The 18969-nt window shown below is 39.1% G+C and overlaps 8 protein-coding genes and 1 non-coding gene across 9 annotated transcripts; 2 read left to right on the top strand and 7 right to left on the bottom strand.

The window, feature by feature from the left end:
- Window positions 1-59: 59 nt before the first annotated feature.
- BX661DRAFT_31132 (uncharacterized protein) lies at window positions 60-408 on the bottom strand. The gene has a single exon (XM_051539055.1). The coding sequence runs from the start codon at window positions 325-327 to the stop codon at window positions 142-144; it is 186 nt and encodes a 61-aa protein (XP_051391340.1). The 5' UTR covers window positions 328-408; the 3' UTR covers window positions 60-141.
- A 1176-nt stretch (window positions 409-1584) lies between these two features.
- Window positions 1585-2291, bottom strand: BX661DRAFT_194019 (vacuolar protein sorting 55; the record flags this gene model as incomplete). The annotated part of the gene is made up of 3 exons (XM_051537840.1): window positions 1585-1948; window position 2088; window positions 2273-2291. The coding sequence occupies 3 exons, from the start codon at window positions 2289-2291 to the stop codon at window positions 1585-1587; spliced, it is 384 nt and encodes a 127-aa protein (XP_051391339.1).
- Window positions 2292-2559: 268 nt separating this feature from the next.
- BX661DRAFT_t70 lies at window positions 2560-2631 on the bottom strand. The gene has a single exon. It is a non-coding gene; the product is annotated as a tRNA-His (tRNA).
- A 2301-nt stretch (window positions 2632-4932) lies between these two features.
- On the top strand, window positions 4933-5223 carry BX661DRAFT_183601 (uncharacterized protein; the record flags this gene model as incomplete). The annotated part of the gene is made up of 2 exons (XM_051536269.1): window positions 4933-5047; window positions 5108-5223. Coding segments are annotated over 2 exons (231 nt in total), but the record flags the coding sequence as incomplete, so codon positions are not given.
- A 340-nt stretch (window positions 5224-5563) lies between these two features.
- On the top strand, window positions 5564-6438 carry BX661DRAFT_183600 (uncharacterized protein; the record flags this gene model as incomplete). The annotated part of the gene is made up of 2 exons (XM_051536268.1): window positions 5564-5999; window positions 6041-6438. Coding segments are annotated over 2 exons (828 nt in total), but the record flags the coding sequence as incomplete, so codon positions are not given.
- Window positions 6439-6461: 23 nt separating this feature from the next.
- On the bottom strand, window positions 6462-7459 carry BX661DRAFT_183599 (trypsin-like cysteine/serine peptidase domain-containing protein). Its single transcript, XM_051536267.1, has one exon. The coding sequence runs from the start codon at window positions 7396-7398 to the stop codon at window positions 6514-6516; it is 885 nt and encodes a 294-aa protein (XP_051391336.1). The 5' UTR covers window positions 7399-7459; the 3' UTR covers window positions 6462-6513.
- Window positions 7460-9170: 1711 nt separating this feature from the next.
- BX661DRAFT_198852 (uncharacterized protein) lies at window positions 9171-9761 on the bottom strand (the record flags this gene model as incomplete). Its single annotated transcript, XM_051538270.1, has 1 exon — window positions 9171-9761. One exon carries the CDS (start codon window positions 9759-9761, stop codon window positions 9171-9173), a length of 591 nt encoding a protein of 196 aa, XP_051391335.1.
- Window positions 9762-12029: 2268 nt separating this feature from the next.
- Window positions 12030-13043, bottom strand: BX661DRAFT_183596 (uncharacterized protein). Its single transcript, XM_051536266.1, has one exon. The coding sequence runs from the start codon at window positions 13027-13029 to the stop codon at window positions 12229-12231; it is 801 nt and encodes a 266-aa protein (XP_051391334.1). The 5' UTR covers window positions 13030-13043; the 3' UTR covers window positions 12030-12228.
- A 1148-nt stretch (window positions 13044-14191) lies between these two features.
- On the bottom strand, window positions 14192-14772 carry BX661DRAFT_171508 (uncharacterized protein; the record flags this gene model as incomplete). Its single annotated transcript, XM_051533709.1, has 3 exons — window positions 14192-14247; window positions 14457-14616; window positions 14686-14772. 3 exons carry the CDS (start codon window positions 14770-14772, stop codon window positions 14192-14194), a joined length of 303 nt encoding a protein of 100 aa, XP_051391333.1.
- Between the last annotated feature and the right edge of the window lie 4197 nt (window positions 14773-18969).

Genomic DNA, 18969 nt, shown 5'->3' with positions numbered 1-18969 from the left:
GTGTAGCTGGGGGCTTAATATAAAAAAGATGTGAAAAAGTAGCTTTTTAGGGATGCTTTTTGGAAATGCAATAAATAGGATATGTGTAAAAATATATGTGTATATATATAAAAAGCAAGTTGTTATTATAGATTGTTGTTTCTATAAAAGCGTATATAAATGAGGTTTTGAAAGGCTGTGAAAGGCTATGAAATGAGGATATGAATGCAAAATGCAAATGAAAAATGAAATGCAGAGTATTAAAAAGAGAGCGTGTGTGTGTAAAAGTGATGAGACTGGAATGAAGGAATAAAAGAGAAAAAGTAAAAAGGACAGGTGCGCTTTCATCTTCCTTTATAATATTATCGAAACAACCCTCTCAGCCATACCTAGCTTTGTATTGCATTTTATTAGTACGGGAAAATAAAATAAGTGAAAAATCCATGCAATTTTTTTATCCTGCTTCTCGTACTGGTTTTTTTTATTTTCCTCACAAAAATGCAGGTAAAATGCACAAAGTCTCTAAAGTTTTTCCTTTCTAAAAAGGACAGCAAAGCATCCACGCCAATAAAAATAATATATCCACTGTATTTCCTTCTCTTATTTTTCACTTTCCTTTGCGGAGACTTTTTGGCAGCCAAGGAAAAGACAAGCGACATTCGATTTATTTTTTCTTACTTATTTTCTGAAAATCCGCTCACAAAGTACACAATCTCATTTTTTTTGCGTGCTAAGCGAAAATGAGCAGGGAAAAAGGAGGGAGCGGAAGGTGAAAATAAAGTATTTGTCTACTCTACAAAGTAAAAAGGAAAGTGAGAAAAATCCTTGTGACTTGCTTTGTAGACAAAAAAACAAATTGGATTTTCACCTAATAGACAAAAACTTGTTTTTGTATTGGCATCCCAGTTTTTATTTTGTCGCTTCCGCCAAAATGATGCGAAAGCCAAGAAAAACAAGCATGACTTGGCAATGCGGAAAATTTTGTTTTTCCTCTTCTTTTTTCAATGGGCTTTAGTCTACAAAGAAAAATTATATTTTTAGATTCAAATTTTCTGTTTTCCTTTCTTCCGAGTATCGGAACCATAAAAATATTTGCTTTGTTATTTTTGCGTTACCGCAGAGAGACCCTGCACCATGCACCTTTCCCCTTCCAGGGATTGTCTACCTTGTCTTTGCAAGAACACATAATTTTTGTTTGAAAAAGAATGAAGAGCTTGGGATGTTGAAAACCTTTCGGAAAGATCTACATCTAAAAAAAAGTTTACGTTCCAACAAATGCGACGTAGAAAGGTTGTATCATTTTTGTATACTTATTTCATTGCGTGAAAATGTTTCTTTATGTGGCTATTACTATTGACCCGAGATATTGAGATCAGCCATGTTTGTACTCAATCGTGCACATGCTCGTTTTTTCTTTCAAACTCAATTGGGGAACATAGAGCATGAATATAGCACAACAGTGATACGACTTTTTAAAGAGGGCCCTTTTGTATTTTCTAAAAAAACACTGAATCAACTTGCAAAATCCGACTTTAAAAAGAAACAAGCATGAAGAAACAAAACTACATTCCGATTAACACAAGCAATAAAAATAGGAAAGTTAAACTAGAATTCATTCTGCGAGCGGAATAAGGTCGAATACGCAACAATAGTCCCATAAACCAACCCGCCACCGACCACACTCATCGTCATAGCGGCTGTGGTAATAATACCAGAGTGCGCCAATACCAAGGGCAATCCGAATCCAGAAACCACAAAAATAGACGTCAAAAATCGTCCGAAATCAGCCACGGAGGAGCTGACGTCCGCCAAGGGGTCGGAAGAAACGTATCCCCCAAACACCGCATTGGGCAACGGCGCCAGCGCATATGTGAATACCACAACGAGTGGCCACCAGTTACCGTACAATGCACAGGAGAGGATAGAGAGCAGGAACCCTGCGGCCAGGCATACTGACAACGCGACAATTCTACATTAATTAAGTGGGTTTGATATGAGTACAACTGGTAAATAATAATAATTTATATATGCATATGCATAAAATCCATATATGTTGAGCCCCCTCTCCGTTTCTGATGAAGCCTTTGCCAAAAACCGCTTCTACTTACGCTAAAAACAATGCCAAATGCACGAAATAACACCCACATATACAAAATAAAAAAACGTGTAGAGAAAAATTACAGAATTAGTACACCTTGTAAATTACTGCTCTGCTGTGCATCACCTTCACGCACTCGTTCCTTCGACATCTCGATTCCACCACCCCCTAATTTACGTCCTCCGCCATGCTTACATCTAACTCCAGCCGCCATTTGTATGTCCTTGAATTGTTTGCCGTTGAGTCTGTAAAAGTATAAAAAATAAAGTAGGTAAAAATTCACAAAATAAATGAAACTGAATCGAAAGTGCACAAAAATAACAAAGACATGAAATTAAGAAGAAAAAAGTGAAAAATAAAAATGCAAGCTCACGCACTCCGCCTCATTCAAACACGTGTCATCATTGCATGGCCTGCCTTTTATTATTCACTCGTTCCACGTGAGCACAATTACAGTTAATAAATAGGCAAAAAAAATAATGTGCTGTTGCCTGGAATCGAACCAGGGTCACCACGGCCACAACGTGGAGTACTAACCACTATACTACAACAGCATGAAGCTGAAGCACTATTAAATAACCTAATAGTTGTCCTCTGATTACTCTTTGGCTAATACTAATTAGTATTGGATACTAATTATTTAATTTATTTATATTAGATGCGAGCACTTTAAATTTTACTTACTGTAAAGCAAGACGTTTAAAGTGTACCAGTTTTAGATTTAATTATGTTAATTACAAAATGTCTTTTTTGTTTGAACTGGCGCGAGCTAAGCTTGCGTCGCAACAAGACAGAAAAATAACATATTTAATAAACTTTTGATGTGATTTTAAAATATAAGCTCCTAAATCACAAAGGTATGTATATGTTAGATAAAAAAGGCTTGCAAAGTTTTGTTTGAATTATTTTTTTAAAAGCTGGAATAAACTGCATGACTAAATGTCTATTAATTTAAAAATACATTGTTCTAATACAAGGAATTTAAAATTAAAGTATAGTTAATAGTGATATATATATAATTGTAATATTTATTGTTAAATAAAATAATTATAATCACGTTTTTCCTGCAGTATGCGAATCAAACTTTTTAATGTAAGTTTTCAAAAGTTTAACGCACTCATTATGATATGCGTTGGTATTCGTATCAGAATCCTGTTTAAAATTATTGGCGCTCTTTTTTAATTTCTCGCTGGGTATCCTGAAGTAGCCGTTTGTAATCATATCGCTCACTCTGGACAACTCCAACTTTTTTGCATATAATTTAAGAGCCTGCAGTGTGACCCGCTTTTTTCTGCCCAGTTTATTGAAAGCTGTACCGACTTTTTTTAGCGATTCTATTGTAATATCATTCAATACCAGAATGACGGCGGAAAACACGACCAATATAAAAAATGGGGAAGAGGGGCTTTGTGGCGTTAACATTAGTTGGAAGAAAAGGATAAAAGTAAAAAAGTACTGAGATTGAATTAGACATACAGTGTAGAGGAAATTTGCGTTTGGCACAATGTCTTTGCTGTTTTTATAAAAAAAATTTAACACGGGTTTTTTCAAAATGTTTACTTCATCCTATTTTATCCCATCTCATTCTGTGGTGCCCAACACACATTTCAAGCCACTATCTTCCCTTTTCAAGAATCAAGATTGCCCTCATGGCCACTATACACATTTCTGTTATTGCTGGCTGACATCAAGGAACACCATGATGTTTACAACGCTGCCCACACAGCGCTGCCCCCTTTTTCAGTTTAGTAAGTAATTTTTAAGACTTGAATATATCGATTTAGACCCACATTTTTATAGAGCACGACACACCAGATATTCCAATTTTAAAATATATTTTGTTTATTGGTGTATCCTTGTATTTGAAATAATAAAGTAAAGCCACATTAATTATATAAAAATGGTAGAGTATACATACTTTTGTAAATTGGTTTGCTATTGGCTTTACAAAAATACCAGAAGAACTGGGCCATGAAAACGAAAACAACAATTGCAATTGCGCTATCTTTGGTGGCATCGTGCAATTCCAAGCCACATAAAGAAACTTAGTCATTCGATTAAAAGAAATTAAAAAAGTGGGTCTAAGTTTATTTTGCTGATATTGGCTAGCTGTTTTGTTTGATTTTTACTATATATAATTAGTAATTCCTAAATCTAGCCCTAGCTAACGTTAAATAAATATTTTATGCTCAGTAAGCCTTGCCACATGCACACAGGTAATATTGTGTGGCTATTCCCACGCCATTTTGGAATATCCACTGCATTTGCAGCCAATGTGACTTCAGGTTAAAATAAAAAATTAAGGCATGTTTAAACATTGTCCTCAAATTAAATTGCCAATGTATTACAAGCAACTTTTTAAAATAAATATTTGCATCTATGTTCGCCTTTGTCTTGATTTTCTGTGTTTCATTATTTTTAATAATGACTGGTGCACCGCAATGCATTTAGTTGCCAATCTGTTTAACTGGAAATATGTCCATGATTTATTGCTTTTTAATATCTGTTACAAGGCGACATTGTGTGCATTAAATTGTATTGCATGTTCTAAGATTAATGCACAGACAATAAAAATAGGGAGGTTCTTTGTAATCAATCGTGAATCAACAACAGGAATTGAAAACAAAATTGTGAAAAAATGTCAAAGCAGCAGCAACAGCAGCAGTTTTTTTACGAAATGAGAACATAAACAGTACTTATTTTTCTTTTTCTTTTTCTTTGTTTTCTTTTCGGTCATGTATTACTATTTACTTTCACCCCATTTATTGATTATTTATTTTCTAACACAGTCTAAGCATGCGCAACCAACGACCTAATTCCAGAGACGCATGGTGCTCTGCTTTTGAGTTTCAGACATAAAATTACTTTTGTTAAAATCAAAGTGCCCTCCGGGACGCCCTCTTCCGGGACAACGGATACCCACAAGTATTCCCCAAGCATTGGCCGTGCGACAAACCAATTCCCAATTGAGTAACACGGCGCACCAACGCGCGAGAGGCGCGTTCAATTTAACTTAACGCCCACGTTCAGTCCTGAATCCAGCAACAAAAGCTATGACAATAATGATACTGACAGCCAGCTCACAATCAGCCAAGAATTTAGAGCTGCGAGGTACATTGCCCAAAGCAACAACAATAAAACAGTAGCCAGCAGAGCCCAGCGCCGCGGAAAAGGCAAGGAGATACCAACGAGTACGCAAAAAAGCTAATGGTCAGCGAGTTCCCGACGACTGCCTGCGCGAGCTCTTGGAGCTGGGCACACTTAACCGCATGCTGGAAGTGTACAGGCGCGAAATCGGCCAAGTGGCTATTGACAGCTACCGTCCCTTCCGCAGCGCCTACTTCCACAGCGTTGTAATTAGCCATCTGGTCAAAGGTCAATCATTAGAGTTTGCCGAAGCCGCTCAGGTCTGCGAGTCAGCCGTGGTTCTAAACAACGCCGCTACCTCAGCTCGGCTTTTTGGCGGAAGCACAATGGAACACCCAGCTTGCTGTGTTTTTAAATATTGACGCGGCGCACACAGGACAGCCGCTAATGCCAATCTTGGGTGGCAACGAGGCAGTGCAGAACCAGAAATTGTGGCAGGATGCTGACTTGGCTTGCATGGACTACGCAATGGCCGCCGGCCACCAGATTGCAAATCTCAAGCTGCGCGCAGTGCAAGGTTTTCTCGCGCGCCATATTGAAGCAAAATGTCTGATTCGGCCCATATACTACTACATGTACAAGCGCTACGCTGACACACAGAGCACCGAATTACCCGTGGTGGATGAGGGCATGCAGTTTCAAATATACAGCACGGTGCTCGAGGTCATGGAGCGCTCATACGGAAGAGTTTTGCCGCTGCCATACGTCATGTACACCACGCTGTTTGCCATAGCCTGGACCAACGAGCAAATAATCAACGGTATTGTCAAAACTGGTGGCTTGCCAACAGACGTTTGCTTATCCGTGCGTTTTGAGCCACCGGAGAAAATATACCTGCCAACGATGCTGCATTGCTGCCAAAACCGCTGGGAGCCAAGGATCTTTTAGAAATTATTGACTGGGATTTTGCCGCTGTCATTGGCCGTTTGCTTGCGCACCGGTACCATGGCTTGGATAAAAGCGAGGCGGCAATGCGAGCCAAGCTTGGAGCGCTGGCGTTTGGAGTGGACACATCGCAGGACCAGCCGTATCCGCCCATTCTTCCACTGCAAGACATGCAATTTCACCAGTTTGTCCACCAGTATGTGTCGATGATTTACATCAAGTGGCCCCACGGCTTTGTCTATATGGTCATTGATGAGGCTGTGTGTGCTTACAATGTTATTATCCAGTCCATCCGCGACCAACCGACCAGGGACACCAAGTAATTTGATTGTTTTATATTGTTTTACTGCGTTATGACAATAAAATCATTAACAAATAATATGTACGTGTGCACTATTCATTTTTTACATAATTGTATCTGTGCTCGCTGAGCCAGTCAGATACTCTTTCGAGAGTCCAGTGGTGCCGACCAAAAAATCAATGAAATATGAAATCCGCAGATAAAAAGAAACCATTTGTATGCTTCCGCAATCCACAGCGCTATCGACCAGCGATATCATACTGTTCAATGCGGTCAACTTCAGCATGCCGCCGTCGTTGACCACAATAGCCGTGCCAGAGTCGCCGCTGCAAATGCTGCGACCGGGACTATTGTCGCCCAAGGAGCAAATCACTGGGCCATCAGAAGTCAACGAGGATTTGTTTCCTCCATTACAGTTACCAACGCTGGTGATCAAGCCACGCAACTCCGTCCGGTCGATACTTTCAGACTCAGCCTTCCCCCAGCCCATTGCCAGCATGGCCTGCCCCACTACCAATGGTTTGTTGTATATAACTGCGCGCTGAGTGCCGATGTCAAATGTAAGCTCTGGCACTTCCACAACCGCAATATCGTAGTCCATGTCCAGAGAGCCTTTCACAAGCGACCTCGGATGCAATGTCACTTTTTTCGCGTGCACATACGCTTGGTTGTCTTTGTCCGTGGATTGGTGCCCAATGGTGATATCGGCGGTTGGACCATTTTTGCCCGGTGGAATAACGCAGTGGGCTGCTGTTACTATGTGCCGCGGAGATATGATTGTGCCGCCGCACATACCCGATACTTTTCCAATTTGGGTGCTTAGTGATACGACAAATGGAGCCATACTGCTCGGCACGACAAATCCTCCGTAGATGCGTTTGGAAAGATTGTTCATTGGAATTGCCAGGCCAGCTGTGCATCCCAGGATGGAAAAAATTACTGCTATAAATAATACTATTTTTAAGAATGAGCCGTTGCGTGTATACATTGTTGGTAAATAAATAATATGGATAATGAAATAATAAATAATGAAATGAAGATGCAAAAAAATGCAAAAATGTTTATATAATAAACATGTCTTTTTTGTTGTTGTTGCGGGAGCCATATGTCTGTATTTTATAGTCTGAGTGCAATGGCAGCCACTGCAATTATTTACTTGTGATATGCGCTTGCAAAAAAGACAAACATGTTATTTCTTTGACAATACGATTTGAGATTTAGAAAGGAAAAAAGGAATAAAAATAAAAAAAGCTGAATGCGGAAAAATGAATAACATGTATAAAAAGAAAGGCAATTGGTTTTTCTTTTACACATTGACAAAGAATGAAGGGAAAAAGGAAGCGACTTTTCAAGCCAAAGAAAAGCACTACATCTTTGGCATTCTGCACATGGGTCAATAATAATAAAATATAATAAACATAATGGTGATGGCAATGCATCATGTGGGGGTCCAATGTTGTCAGGCATTGCTGCCACTATGGTTTCTCTGAATTCCAACACAAAATGCACTCAATGCTATTGTCAATGAGCGTGGGGAACTCTCAAGCTGATATGCAGCAAGCTGCGGCCTCACAAAGATTAAACGGCTTGACACTCAGCTACTGACCCTATGGGGAGGTCTAAGCTTGTAAAGTTGCTTTAGGCGTGCGCTTCCAGGAAGACATAAACTCAATCAAGCTGTGGGGTCCCATTTGAGAGCATCTAGTTGGGATAAAAAAGATGCTGTCGCAGTCTGTAGACCGACTTGGACTTGTAATATTTTGGGGATCAATTTGGACGATATAAAAGCACTCTACAATATGATAAAAACAACTTTTTTGGCGCACAGCCAGTGTGACAAGTACACGGCGTTCTCAAATGGCATGTATTATTTTATTTGCACAATTTCAAGCATGCTTATCCGCACTTGGCTAATTTTGAAATTTAGCCAAAGTAGGCTCAACGAAAAAACAAAGCAAATTTCGGTTTATTTTATAATAATATCAATCTTTATTTGATATTAATAGCATTTTAAGAAATATGATTTTTGTTTGTTGTTTTTCGGGTTGCTTGCTTATTTTTGGGCGGTTATACCGGTGGCTTCAATATTGCGTTGCCAGAAAAATACAGTCGTAATTTGTGTCCGCAGATAATTGCCCAACGATATGGCCTACCGTTGAGATACGGTAATATTAAGAGAAAACACCCGACAAATGTTGGGTTTTTTACTGCAAATTGTTTTTCTAGATGCTTTTTTATGACCAAAGTGGTCAGTAATAAAAACAGTAAAGTATTTGCGGCAAGCTTAGTGAACAAGCAAACACTTTGTTTTTGTATAATTATTGTCCATTATAAATATCATTCAAAAAGTGAAAATGGGGAGGGAGAAGATACAGTGTCCTTTTTATTATTAAAAAATGCAAGAAATAAAAGGTTGGAAGGAGAAAGTAAAAAAGAAGAGATGACAATGCCAAGTCCAAATCAAAAACAAAACGTTGAGAAAAACACAAATAAATAGGGCGGCACAAGTATTGCGAGAGAGAAAACGCCGCCAAACGACTAATGAAATGAGATCAACTCTACAACATATCGTCGTTGCGACTACCCAAAATAAAAAATATGCCGCCAAATGTTGGTGCTTCAAATGCGCGCTTGAGAAGTGAAGGGGGAGCGTGTCCAAGGCAATAGTCACCTTCGTCCTTTTAGAGAGTACTAAAAAATCCGAGACCCATCAAATTCGCCCAAAAAAGACGCATCAAAATCCAAAAAACGAGGGAGCTTTCAGATCAACGCAAAGTCCTGGGTCCAGTAAAGGTTATTCTCGCCAAAACCAACAGCGTTGTAGTTACCGATCATGTTAGCATAGTGGCCTTGGCTATTCACCCATCCCTGGACAACTGCTGTGACGTCCTTATAGTTGTAAGCAACGTTCTCGGCAACGCCCCTCCATTTGAGACCAACCTGGGTGCAGCGCTGGCCGAGACTACCGGCAGAGTTCGCATGGGTCATCTTGCGGATCTGGCTCTGGTAGTCGGACTGGCCCTGCGCCATGGTGTTCAGTCCATTGTTAAGCTGCAGTGGGGCCTTGCCGACCTTGGAGCGGACAGCGTTGACCTGGTTAAGCATCTCGTACTGCCAGCTGGGCGCCGAAGCAGGCACGCTGGTGTAGACGGGCGCTGGGGATGTACTGTACACAGGCTGCTCCTGAACAGTCGTGTATGCGGGCTCCTGGGTGCTGTAGTTGACGTTGTTGTCCTTGATGTACTTGGTCACTGTGACCGTGACCGTCTGCGGCTGGGCCTGAGGAATGGTGGGCGCTTGGTAGTTGGTGTTGACCTCGTTATAGTCGCGACGAGCCAGCGTATCAGCCATGGGGAGGGCGCTGACAAATGAGCTCAGCAGAGTAGCTGCAAAAACCAAAGTGGAAGAAATTTGAACCATTGTTTGTAAATAAATGGAATATGGGGGTATATGAACAAAGAGAATGGATGGAGAATGTGGGATAGTGAAACGAGAAATGTTTTTTCTTTCTTCAAACAAAGCGTTTTTAGTATCGAAAAGAAGTGGAAGGGAGAACTTGCTAATAAAGAACGGGCAATGGCTTTGAAAAATTCTGGTCAACAGAATAAAATGGGCCAACAAGTTGAGTGGATAACTAAGAATCAGGAAGGGGGACAAGAATGAATGAAAGAAAGAAAAGGTGGGGAGGTGTGTGAGGAACGAGTGAGCTGAAGAACAAAAAATAAGAAAAAAGTGAAGGCTCAGGGAAAAAGTTTTGGACCTTTATATAAAAATTCAACGAGTGCAATATTTCTGGCAACAGAGAAAAATAATAGGAGGCACTGTGGTCAGTCAAACGGATTCTGCACTTTGGGCTGAAATGCCGGATTTGTTTGTTTTTGGGAAAAAGAGCGAAAACGGATGCGGTCTGCTTGTTCAAAAAAGAAAATACAAAAGGGAGGGAGCTAGCGAGCGTTGGGAATGAATTGTGAGCAAAATGGTTTTATTTTCCGCACTCTGGGCCCGCGTGAGTGATTGTCCTTCAGTCAGTGAGTGTAGTCTGGTAGTGAAAGTGGGTTGAGAGAAAATGATTTGATGCTATTTTATGTCACTCGATTGCTTTTGCTTGCTTGCTTGCTCGGCTTTTTTATTTTTCGTGCGCAGTAAACGATCCTTTTATGTGCTTTTTTGTGAAAATCTTGCTTGTCCCTCTTTTTTATTCATCAAGCATAAAGGAAATAAAAAATAATGAATAAAGAATATGCCGGGTATAGCGCGGAAAAAACTACAATATTCCTTTCGTTTTTATTCTGCTTCTCACGAGGAATACGATTCCGGCTGAGCGTATCAACACTGTCCCGGACAATAAATTGGAAAGCAAAAGTAAACCAAACCAAACCAAATAAAAAATAAAAAATACATGAGGGTATTCTTTCCCCCTTTTTGTGCTGCTGCGCCTCCTTTTCACATAATGCTGTTTGTGTATTGGTTCATACAAATACAATCCAGCGCATGGTGCATATCACGATTGGCATAATTCAAAAACAGATTAATAAATGAATTGGCCCAGATGCTGTAGTGTTTGATTGCTATTACCACTGTGACTAATTTATATTCTCTACGCTATTTTGTTAATATGACATGCTTGGAAGTATCCAATGACTCGCATCAGTGATTGTGATTGTGACAGCGGCAAGCAAAGCGTGCATTGAAATAAGGCAGATTGAGCGGTAGATAAAAAATCATTTTGGGCGTTAAAAAAATAAAGCCAGATCGCTTTTAGGTGAGTATTGAGTTTTTGGAGAGGTTGGCCTGCTGATTCACCAGCCCAGCAGGCCTCCTATATGCAAGAAGAAACTCGATGAGTGTGAATTTTTTGCTTGTATTAAAATTCTCGAGGCAGAGGTCGATGAAACTGACCACAACCTGTTTTCTTTTCTTGGGAGGGCAATTGAAGGCAAAAGGAAAATCCTTGCTTTTCATTTATTTCTCTCTTTTTTGTATTCTTTTGAGCAAATCCGGACACTATTAATTGGAGATTTACGTGCTTTCTCTTATTTTAGGGAGAGCTGCATGCATATTTCTCACTCACTCACCTGCTCTCTCACCTCACCTTATTATCACCCCCCAACCCTGGCCAGCATGTCGTCCTATCTGCATGCTTCTGCTTGTTTTTCTGCTTGAAATACCATCTCATTATTCTCTCCTTCTCACTCGGTCTGTTTTTTATAACAATAGGGGTTTCTGCTTGTGCTTCCGAGTTATTTTTCGGTTCAAGTGGTAAAAACAATATGATTTTACTACTTCTGTCTCTAAAAAAAAGAAAGAAAGAAAATATTTGATGTCATAAATCAAAAACAAACATTGAAAAATGGGCCAGTTATCCGAGCACTATATCTGTAAGTTTCTGTCTGAGTAATAAAAATAATGCATGCAAAAAATGAAAAATACCGCACATTGATGAATTTATATTTTTATTCTGCTGTTATTGTTGTTTAATCGAAGAAAAATATGACCGAACCGGTCCGGTTTTTTGATCAATCAGATCATAACACCCAATATTGGACAACAATGCTAAACTAAAGAAGTGCAACACGCTCAATATGTGCATTTTAACATTTTGTTTTTTTTTGCTCTCGGTGTCAGCATGGAACAATATTCACTACACTATTTTTGAGCTGCACATTCGGATATATAAATATAAATACATTACAATGTGCCAATTTATTTGGTTAATTTCCTTGTTTTTTCACCAGTTAAATATTTGTAATTGCCTCTGCTTTTTTATTTGCGACATACGAGAAAGAAACCGAGCCAATTCATTATTGGTTTTAAAATTTCACTCGTTTTGCATACGCATTGGTCCCGCATCCAAACCCGGGCCCAAACCCAAACCCAAACCCAAAAAGCCATTGGTCTGCAAAATAGTCCGGAACCGCGTCAACGCATACCACCGCTGCCACGCGGCACTCACCAGCGCCAGAACCAACGCAACCGCCTGCAACACCATAGCCCTGGGCTCCGCATAATACCACGCATTCAACCCCAAGTGCGTAAAAACAGACAAATGGCTTAGATACCCAGTGTGCGCAAAGCAATCGACGCCGAGCACAAACAGGTACGCGCCCAGAATTGCCGAACACATGGCAAACGACTGCGACGGCACCCATGCCATTGATACCGACATCAATAGTGCACAAATAACAATAAGCGCAGCGCTCCCCCCGGCACTGTGCACTAAACCCATGTCGCTCATCGCCAGAATGTAGAACCCAAGGCTGGTTCCAGAAACAGCACCAAGGCAAATATTTCCTGCAACCGTCCACAATGACGACATCATCTGCAATGAGACAGCTTTGGCCGTATTATATGTAGCCAGCATCATTGCCACCCCCTGTAACATGCTGATTACTACGTAGAGCGCTCTGCGAGTTTCGTTGTTGTGCGCGGTTGGTCGTATTTTTTGACACGCCAAGTATACGAGTGCAAACCATATCAGGTATACGCTTGCGCCCAATGCCAGTTTCTTGTGCGTGTGAGCTGTGCTCATGAAGAACGTGCCAAGGAAAAGCATTTGGACACCAACCATGCCCTGATCGGCATGGACTATGCTTTTTTTAAATGTGTTTGTATGCGGCATTCAGATAGAACAAGTTTGTATTAATTTAATGGGAAAAATAAGCTAAAGAATGGATAAAAAAGAATAACAAAGACATACAATCAACATTGTTTAAAATATAAAAAAGGTATGCTTAGTTGGCGTCTGGCACTGTTGTTTATAGATGTGAGTTGTCTTATCAGTAGTTTTTATTATTGTTATTATTATTTGATTTACGAGACACTGTTTAAATAACCGCTCACTTGTCGCACATCGCCGTTTGTGAATGGTCATTAGCAACCAGCATTCAGTTGGTATGTAATCTAAACGTACATTCATTAATCTCAAATTAATATACTATCACATTGTTTTTATATTTCACTAACAAAACCCTTACGTCCCTGATCTTGTAAACATATTTTTTAATATAGGCATGGGCAATTTAGTATTGCTAGCAGCGACAGCCGCGTGTATATGTTTGTCACCTGCATATTCATTTATTTTTTTGTTCATTTTTGTAATAATTTTATTGTTGATGTCTGTAAAAGTAATTTGCTTTTCTTTTATTTTCAGTTCTTTAGCCAATTCAGTTTTTATATTCTTTAGTGTTTTATTTTCAAGATAAGTTTGCCAAAAATCTTTGGACTCTGTGTGGTAGCTGAAGTCTATGTAAACGTACACTCTCCCTTTATGCTGTACTTTTGGAACTGTGTGGTTGCTGCAGGACATGGTTGGTAATTAATGTAAATAAATATATATAGGAGTAATAAATAGGTATTAGTGTAAAAAAACAAAGAAAATAATAGGCAATAATTGGCCTTGGGCGCGGCTTGCACACTATTTATATGCTTTGGTTTTTGTAAGGGCTGTAGGTTTATTTTTTAAACTCAGCCATCTACCCACCCCTTATTATTTTTCTTATTTGCATTAACTATAGGCACACAATCAGAGGCCACTGCGCCAGTGGCCAAGGTTGTAGCAGAAATAAGACAGGTGAATTAAAGGGTGCGCCAATCACATACTTTCTTTAACATGCCATTTTTTAAAGAATTAAAAATAAGCGCAGCCATCACTCTTTTTTTCTCATACAATTCCTACTTCAATGCTACATCAACAAAGCTCCACTCAACTGCGGTCATGTGTATTGTTTTACTCTGTTTTTATTCTTTAGATGCTGACTGCAACTGTTTTTTAAAGCCAGAAATCAGCTGGCTGACTGGCCGGCTGTATCAACCTTACAACCAAGGTATTTTTGCTCAACTGTTGGAATAGAAGTAGCAAATGCATTATGCGCGAGAGATTATATTTTTAAAAAACAACTGATTAAATTACTCAGTTCTTTGCTTTAATAAACAATTGGCATTGCCATAAAATATACAGGCCATATATTAACATTCATTTTTATATACGAACATAAACCTGTGTCCAGAAATAATTGCTAACACCGAATCCAGTAATGGTATAGTTACCTATCAAATTTTCATAATGTCCCTTGCTATTCTTCCAAGCGGTAACAACCGAGGTAACGTCTCTTTGACCCCCAGCAGCGTTCTCCGCAATGCCCCACCATTTGACACCAGCCCGGGTGCATCGCTCGCCAAGCGTACCCGTGGGATTACTATGAGTGACCTGTTTAATTTGGTTTTGGTAGTCTGCCTGATCCTGTGCCACGATATTAAGACGAATATCCAGTTTTACCGCCGCCTTGTCTGCTTTGGCGCGGATAATATTGACCTGGTTGAGCATCTCAATGTACCAGTCGACCAAATTCAAAGGAGTCACCATGCTCACCGGTGCCACATAAGTTGTGGATGCGGTTGCAATAATGCTACTGTTGGCCGTGGTGGCGGGGACAGTGGGTTGCTGGTCTGAGTGGCTGGATGTGTATTTTTTGAGAAACGTCGGTTCTGTTGTAATTATGGCCACCTGGGATTGTGTTTGAATTATATTCCTGTGATTGTAATTGTGATGAGCCAGGGAATCGACTGTAGAAACGGCGGCCACTAAAGTGGTCAGCAAAATAAAAGCAAATAAAAGCATCGATAGTAAGCGGGCTATTGATATAGATTTCACAAATGTACAAAATATGTAAGTAAAAATATAAAGCAATAATAACTAAAACTCCAAAAACAACATTCCTGGGCCAATAGACAAAAATATAATTTGTCTGGCGGAACCAAGAGCAAAAAAACTGAAATGCAAATTAATGTAAGCGTGGGCCTTGATATCAAAAGGAATAAATGTAAAAATGTTTAAGTCGACCAATAAAACCCTTTATAAAAAAGCAATTGGCAATAAAAACTTATGACAGCTTTCTTTTTACAAAACACAAGGCAGATAAAGTAGCTGTTAAAAATAATTAACAAGCAAATGAAAAGCAAAATTCGTGTCTTTGTTCATTTTCCGCTTGTAATTATAAAGTTAATTCAAAACGTTCCTTGATTTGCAGAGGTCAATGGTTAATCAAATTCACCGCTGTGAATTTTAATAGTTCAACATACACATGCTTGCGCGCGCTGTCAGTATATATTAATATTATTGAACTTCAAGTTGAAAATATAAAAATACAAGCGTTGTTCTATTTTTAGATCAGCGCAAATGTCTGAGTCCAGTAGATATCGTTAATAGCAAAACCAACAATATTGTAGTTTCCAACTATGTTAGTATAATGGCCGGCGCTATTCTTCCAAGCGATAACAACCGAAGTGACATCCTTCTGTCCCGCAGCAACGTTCTCAGCAACACCCCACCACTTGACACCAACCTGGGTGCAGCGCTGGGTAAGAGCGCCAAAAACATTATCGTGTGTCATTTTTTAATCTGGAACTGGTAATCGGACTGTTTCTGTGCCATGAGAACCATACGGTTGTCAAGCACCAGAGCAGCTTTGCCAGCTTTGGTGCAAATGGCATTGACTTGGCTGAGCATCTTGGTGCACCAGTCGGCCGGAGCGGAAGGTGCCTTCGTGCTTTCTGGGGCTGCGGAAGTCGTAGATGTGGTTGCAATGATGGTGGTTGCGGAGGTGGTTGGCTCAATGGAGGTTGTGACGTACTTAATAGAATATGTGGTTGGCATAATAAAAGATGTGGTTGGCTTAATGGCGGTTGTTGTCTTTTTGGTAGAAGTTATGGTCAACTTGATGGAAGTTGCAATTGCGTGTCTCTGAGGCCGGGTCGGTGCCCGATAACGGTTTACGGGGTTATATGCGCGACGAGCCAGAATATCCTTTACAGGAGCAGCACTAACAAAGGATATTAGCATGGCATCGGCAAAGACAAGAATAGAGATGATCTGGACCATCGTAAAAAGTAAAAATATTTAAAAAATGGGTGAGCTGGGTAATGAGTAGTAAAATTCTGTAACAAGCAAAAGCAAATAATCTGATCAACAGAAAGCGCCAAAAATAGTTGTAAGAGTGTAATAAGGAGACAAAAGTATAAAGGGGAACAAATAAGCTAAAGAAAAAATAGCATGTTTTTGAGTATGGCTATCTGGCCTTTTAAATACATGAACCAGAATAAGCATGCTTCAGTCTGCGTCAGAAAAGTATTGTACCCTACAAAAATGACTGCCAAAAAAATCTACAAATTCCCGCGTGTTTACATTTAGAAACCAATGATATTTGGTTTTGGTGCGCTGCTCAATATTTAAAGTGGCTTTATTTATTGTTAACCACACGAACAGAACCAACGAGAGCGAGATAAAATATGATTGGTAACACCCATAACGTTCGATTTATGTCATTTTTTAAAAGCTTGTAAACACAAAACGATGCACAATATGTTTCAGTTGTTCTGAGCAGCAGCAAACTTTCATATCAAAATATTTGTCTAAAAAGGTAAGAAAATAAAACAAATTCAAATACATATCTTAGCAACCATTTTATTAAATAAAAAGCATGACACACGCTTTTATACCTACGTGCTGGCAATGCTTTGATTAAAATCACAAAAATGCATTTGTACCTGCACATGGCCTTGGCTGATAGCTACATATATTGTAAAAATTACTATATCCATTTATTTTATAAAAAAACAAAGATACATGTTATTTTGGGTTTGCGACATATTCAGATTTAGCAAACGACCACTTGTTTTGTCATCGTTTTACCAATTTACCAGCAAACAAGTTTGTAAGTTTGCTGTTTCTGCAACCATGCACGTTGCTGTCTTGACACTTGCAGCATATTTTTTAAAAAAGGGCTTTTACAAAAGCAATATGTTTTTGTATTTTGGTTTCCAATACTCCACATGATTACCTTTGTTATTGTAAAACACAAAATATTGTCGTTTTTATTTAGCTACCGTAAAAAATACAAAGCTTACGGTCCGCACTTTTATTTTATGGCACTTCTCCAACATTAGTCATGACGACAATGAATACCGTTGACATTAAGCTTCCATGGTGAGTATTGTAAGCCAAATAAACTTGTACTTATTAATATACCAGGTGTTGACTGGTTGAGCCAATGACGATCAGCGCCCTTGTAAATAATTATAAAGGCGCACAATCACAACAATAATTGTTGTGATTGTGGTGCCCAACACACATTCCAAGTCACTATTTTCCTTTTCAAGCATCAAGATCGCCCTCATGTCTGCTATACACATTTCTGTTATTGCTGGCCAACATCAAGGAAAAACATTATATTCACAGCGCTGCCCCCTTTTGTAGTTCCTTAAGCAGTTATTGGTACATAAAAATATATTAGTTTAGACCCACATTTTTCTAGAGCGTTACAGTGATTCCCTCTCTCTTTTCTGGACTAGACATTTGGGAGATAATAAATAGACATATTTTTATAGAATTATCTATTGACTTAAACCAGGCCTAGTAATAGTAATTCATTTTACATTTCATTTGAAACAAAAAAATGCAAGCTCTGCCTATTTTGATGAGAATAGATAATTTACTCACCTTAATCCTGCAGTACTGTATATTAAAGTAGCTGACTAAAAAATATTTTTCTGTTTACCTTCTATTGAGGTGCAATTTAAAAAAGAGGTTGAATGTCTTTGTACACATTTTTACCAAAGGATTGGTAAATTTAAAAAACAAACAACTGGCTGCTTCATTTACACTGTGTCAGCCACGCTTATAAACTAAAATTGACACTATTGCAAGTTGTTAGAAAGCAATATTGCATATGGGTACAGGCAACTCAGTGTATGACAAAATTAGGAATAAAAACGAATGTGACACATAAAATTATAGCCTAGACCTCACATGCAATATTCTTGAGTGCTCAGATTGCCAGAAACATATGATGAATGATATTTACTTTATATTTAATAAACTAAATTACTCTACCAGTATAATGTCATCCAAAACTGTTGTGCTCTATAAAAATATGGGTCTAAATCGATATATTCAAGTCTTAAAAATTACTTTTCTTAACTGAAAAAGGGGGCAGCACTGTGTGGGCAGCGCTGTAAACATCATGGTGTTCCTTGATGTCAGCCAGCAATAACAGAAATGTGTATAGTGGCCATGAGGGCGATCTTGATTCTTGAAAAGGGAAGATAGTGGCTTGAAATGTGTGTTGGGCACCACAAAAACCAGTATATTAAGTTTCCTGTCAGCACCACAGCACTTTGATATGACTGTTGGTTTAAATACATTGTTTACTTCCTGCAATGCCTGAGTGTGGGTGTAAGGGATAAAATTGAACTAATTAATGTTAAAAGACATCTGATATAAAAATAAAAAAGCAGCGCTGTGTGGGCGGCGCTGTAAAGGTCTTTATTGACACCTGATGTGAGTCAGCAATATCAAAAATGAATATTGCGGCAATAATGTCTTTCTTGACGGTGTTCATATTTAAAGACAGGAGGAAAAATTTTAAATGTGGCCCGGGCACCACACCTGCCACCCATGTACCAGAGTTACCTCTATGAAGCATTTTTAAATTATTGGTTGATGGCGATCAACTGATTAACCAGTCTTGGTTGTTTAGCCACACAAACAATAAGTCACACAGTG

This window comes from Kickxella alabastrina (assembly GCF_025024165.1).
Source record: "Kickxella alabastrina strain RSA 675 chromosome Unknown BX661scaffold_13, whole genome shotgun sequence".
Lineage (NCBI taxonomy): Eukaryota > Fungi > Kickxellomycota > Kickxellomycetes > Kickxellales > Kickxellaceae > Kickxella > Kickxella alabastrina.
This window is presented reverse-complemented; position numbering and strand designations above follow the sequence as displayed.

Coding starts and splice junctions, on each gene's coding strand:
- BX661DRAFT_31132 (XM_051539055.1), bottom strand. CDS start 327: ATGAAAGCGCACCTGTCCTTTTTACTTTTTCTCTTTTATTCCTTCATT.
- BX661DRAFT_183599 (XM_051536267.1), bottom strand. CDS start 7,398: ATGTATACACGCAACGGCTCATTCTTAAAAATAGTATTATTTATAGCA.
- BX661DRAFT_183596 (XM_051536266.1), bottom strand. CDS start 13,029: ATGCCGCATACAAACACATTTAAAAAAAGCATAGTCCATGCCGATCAG.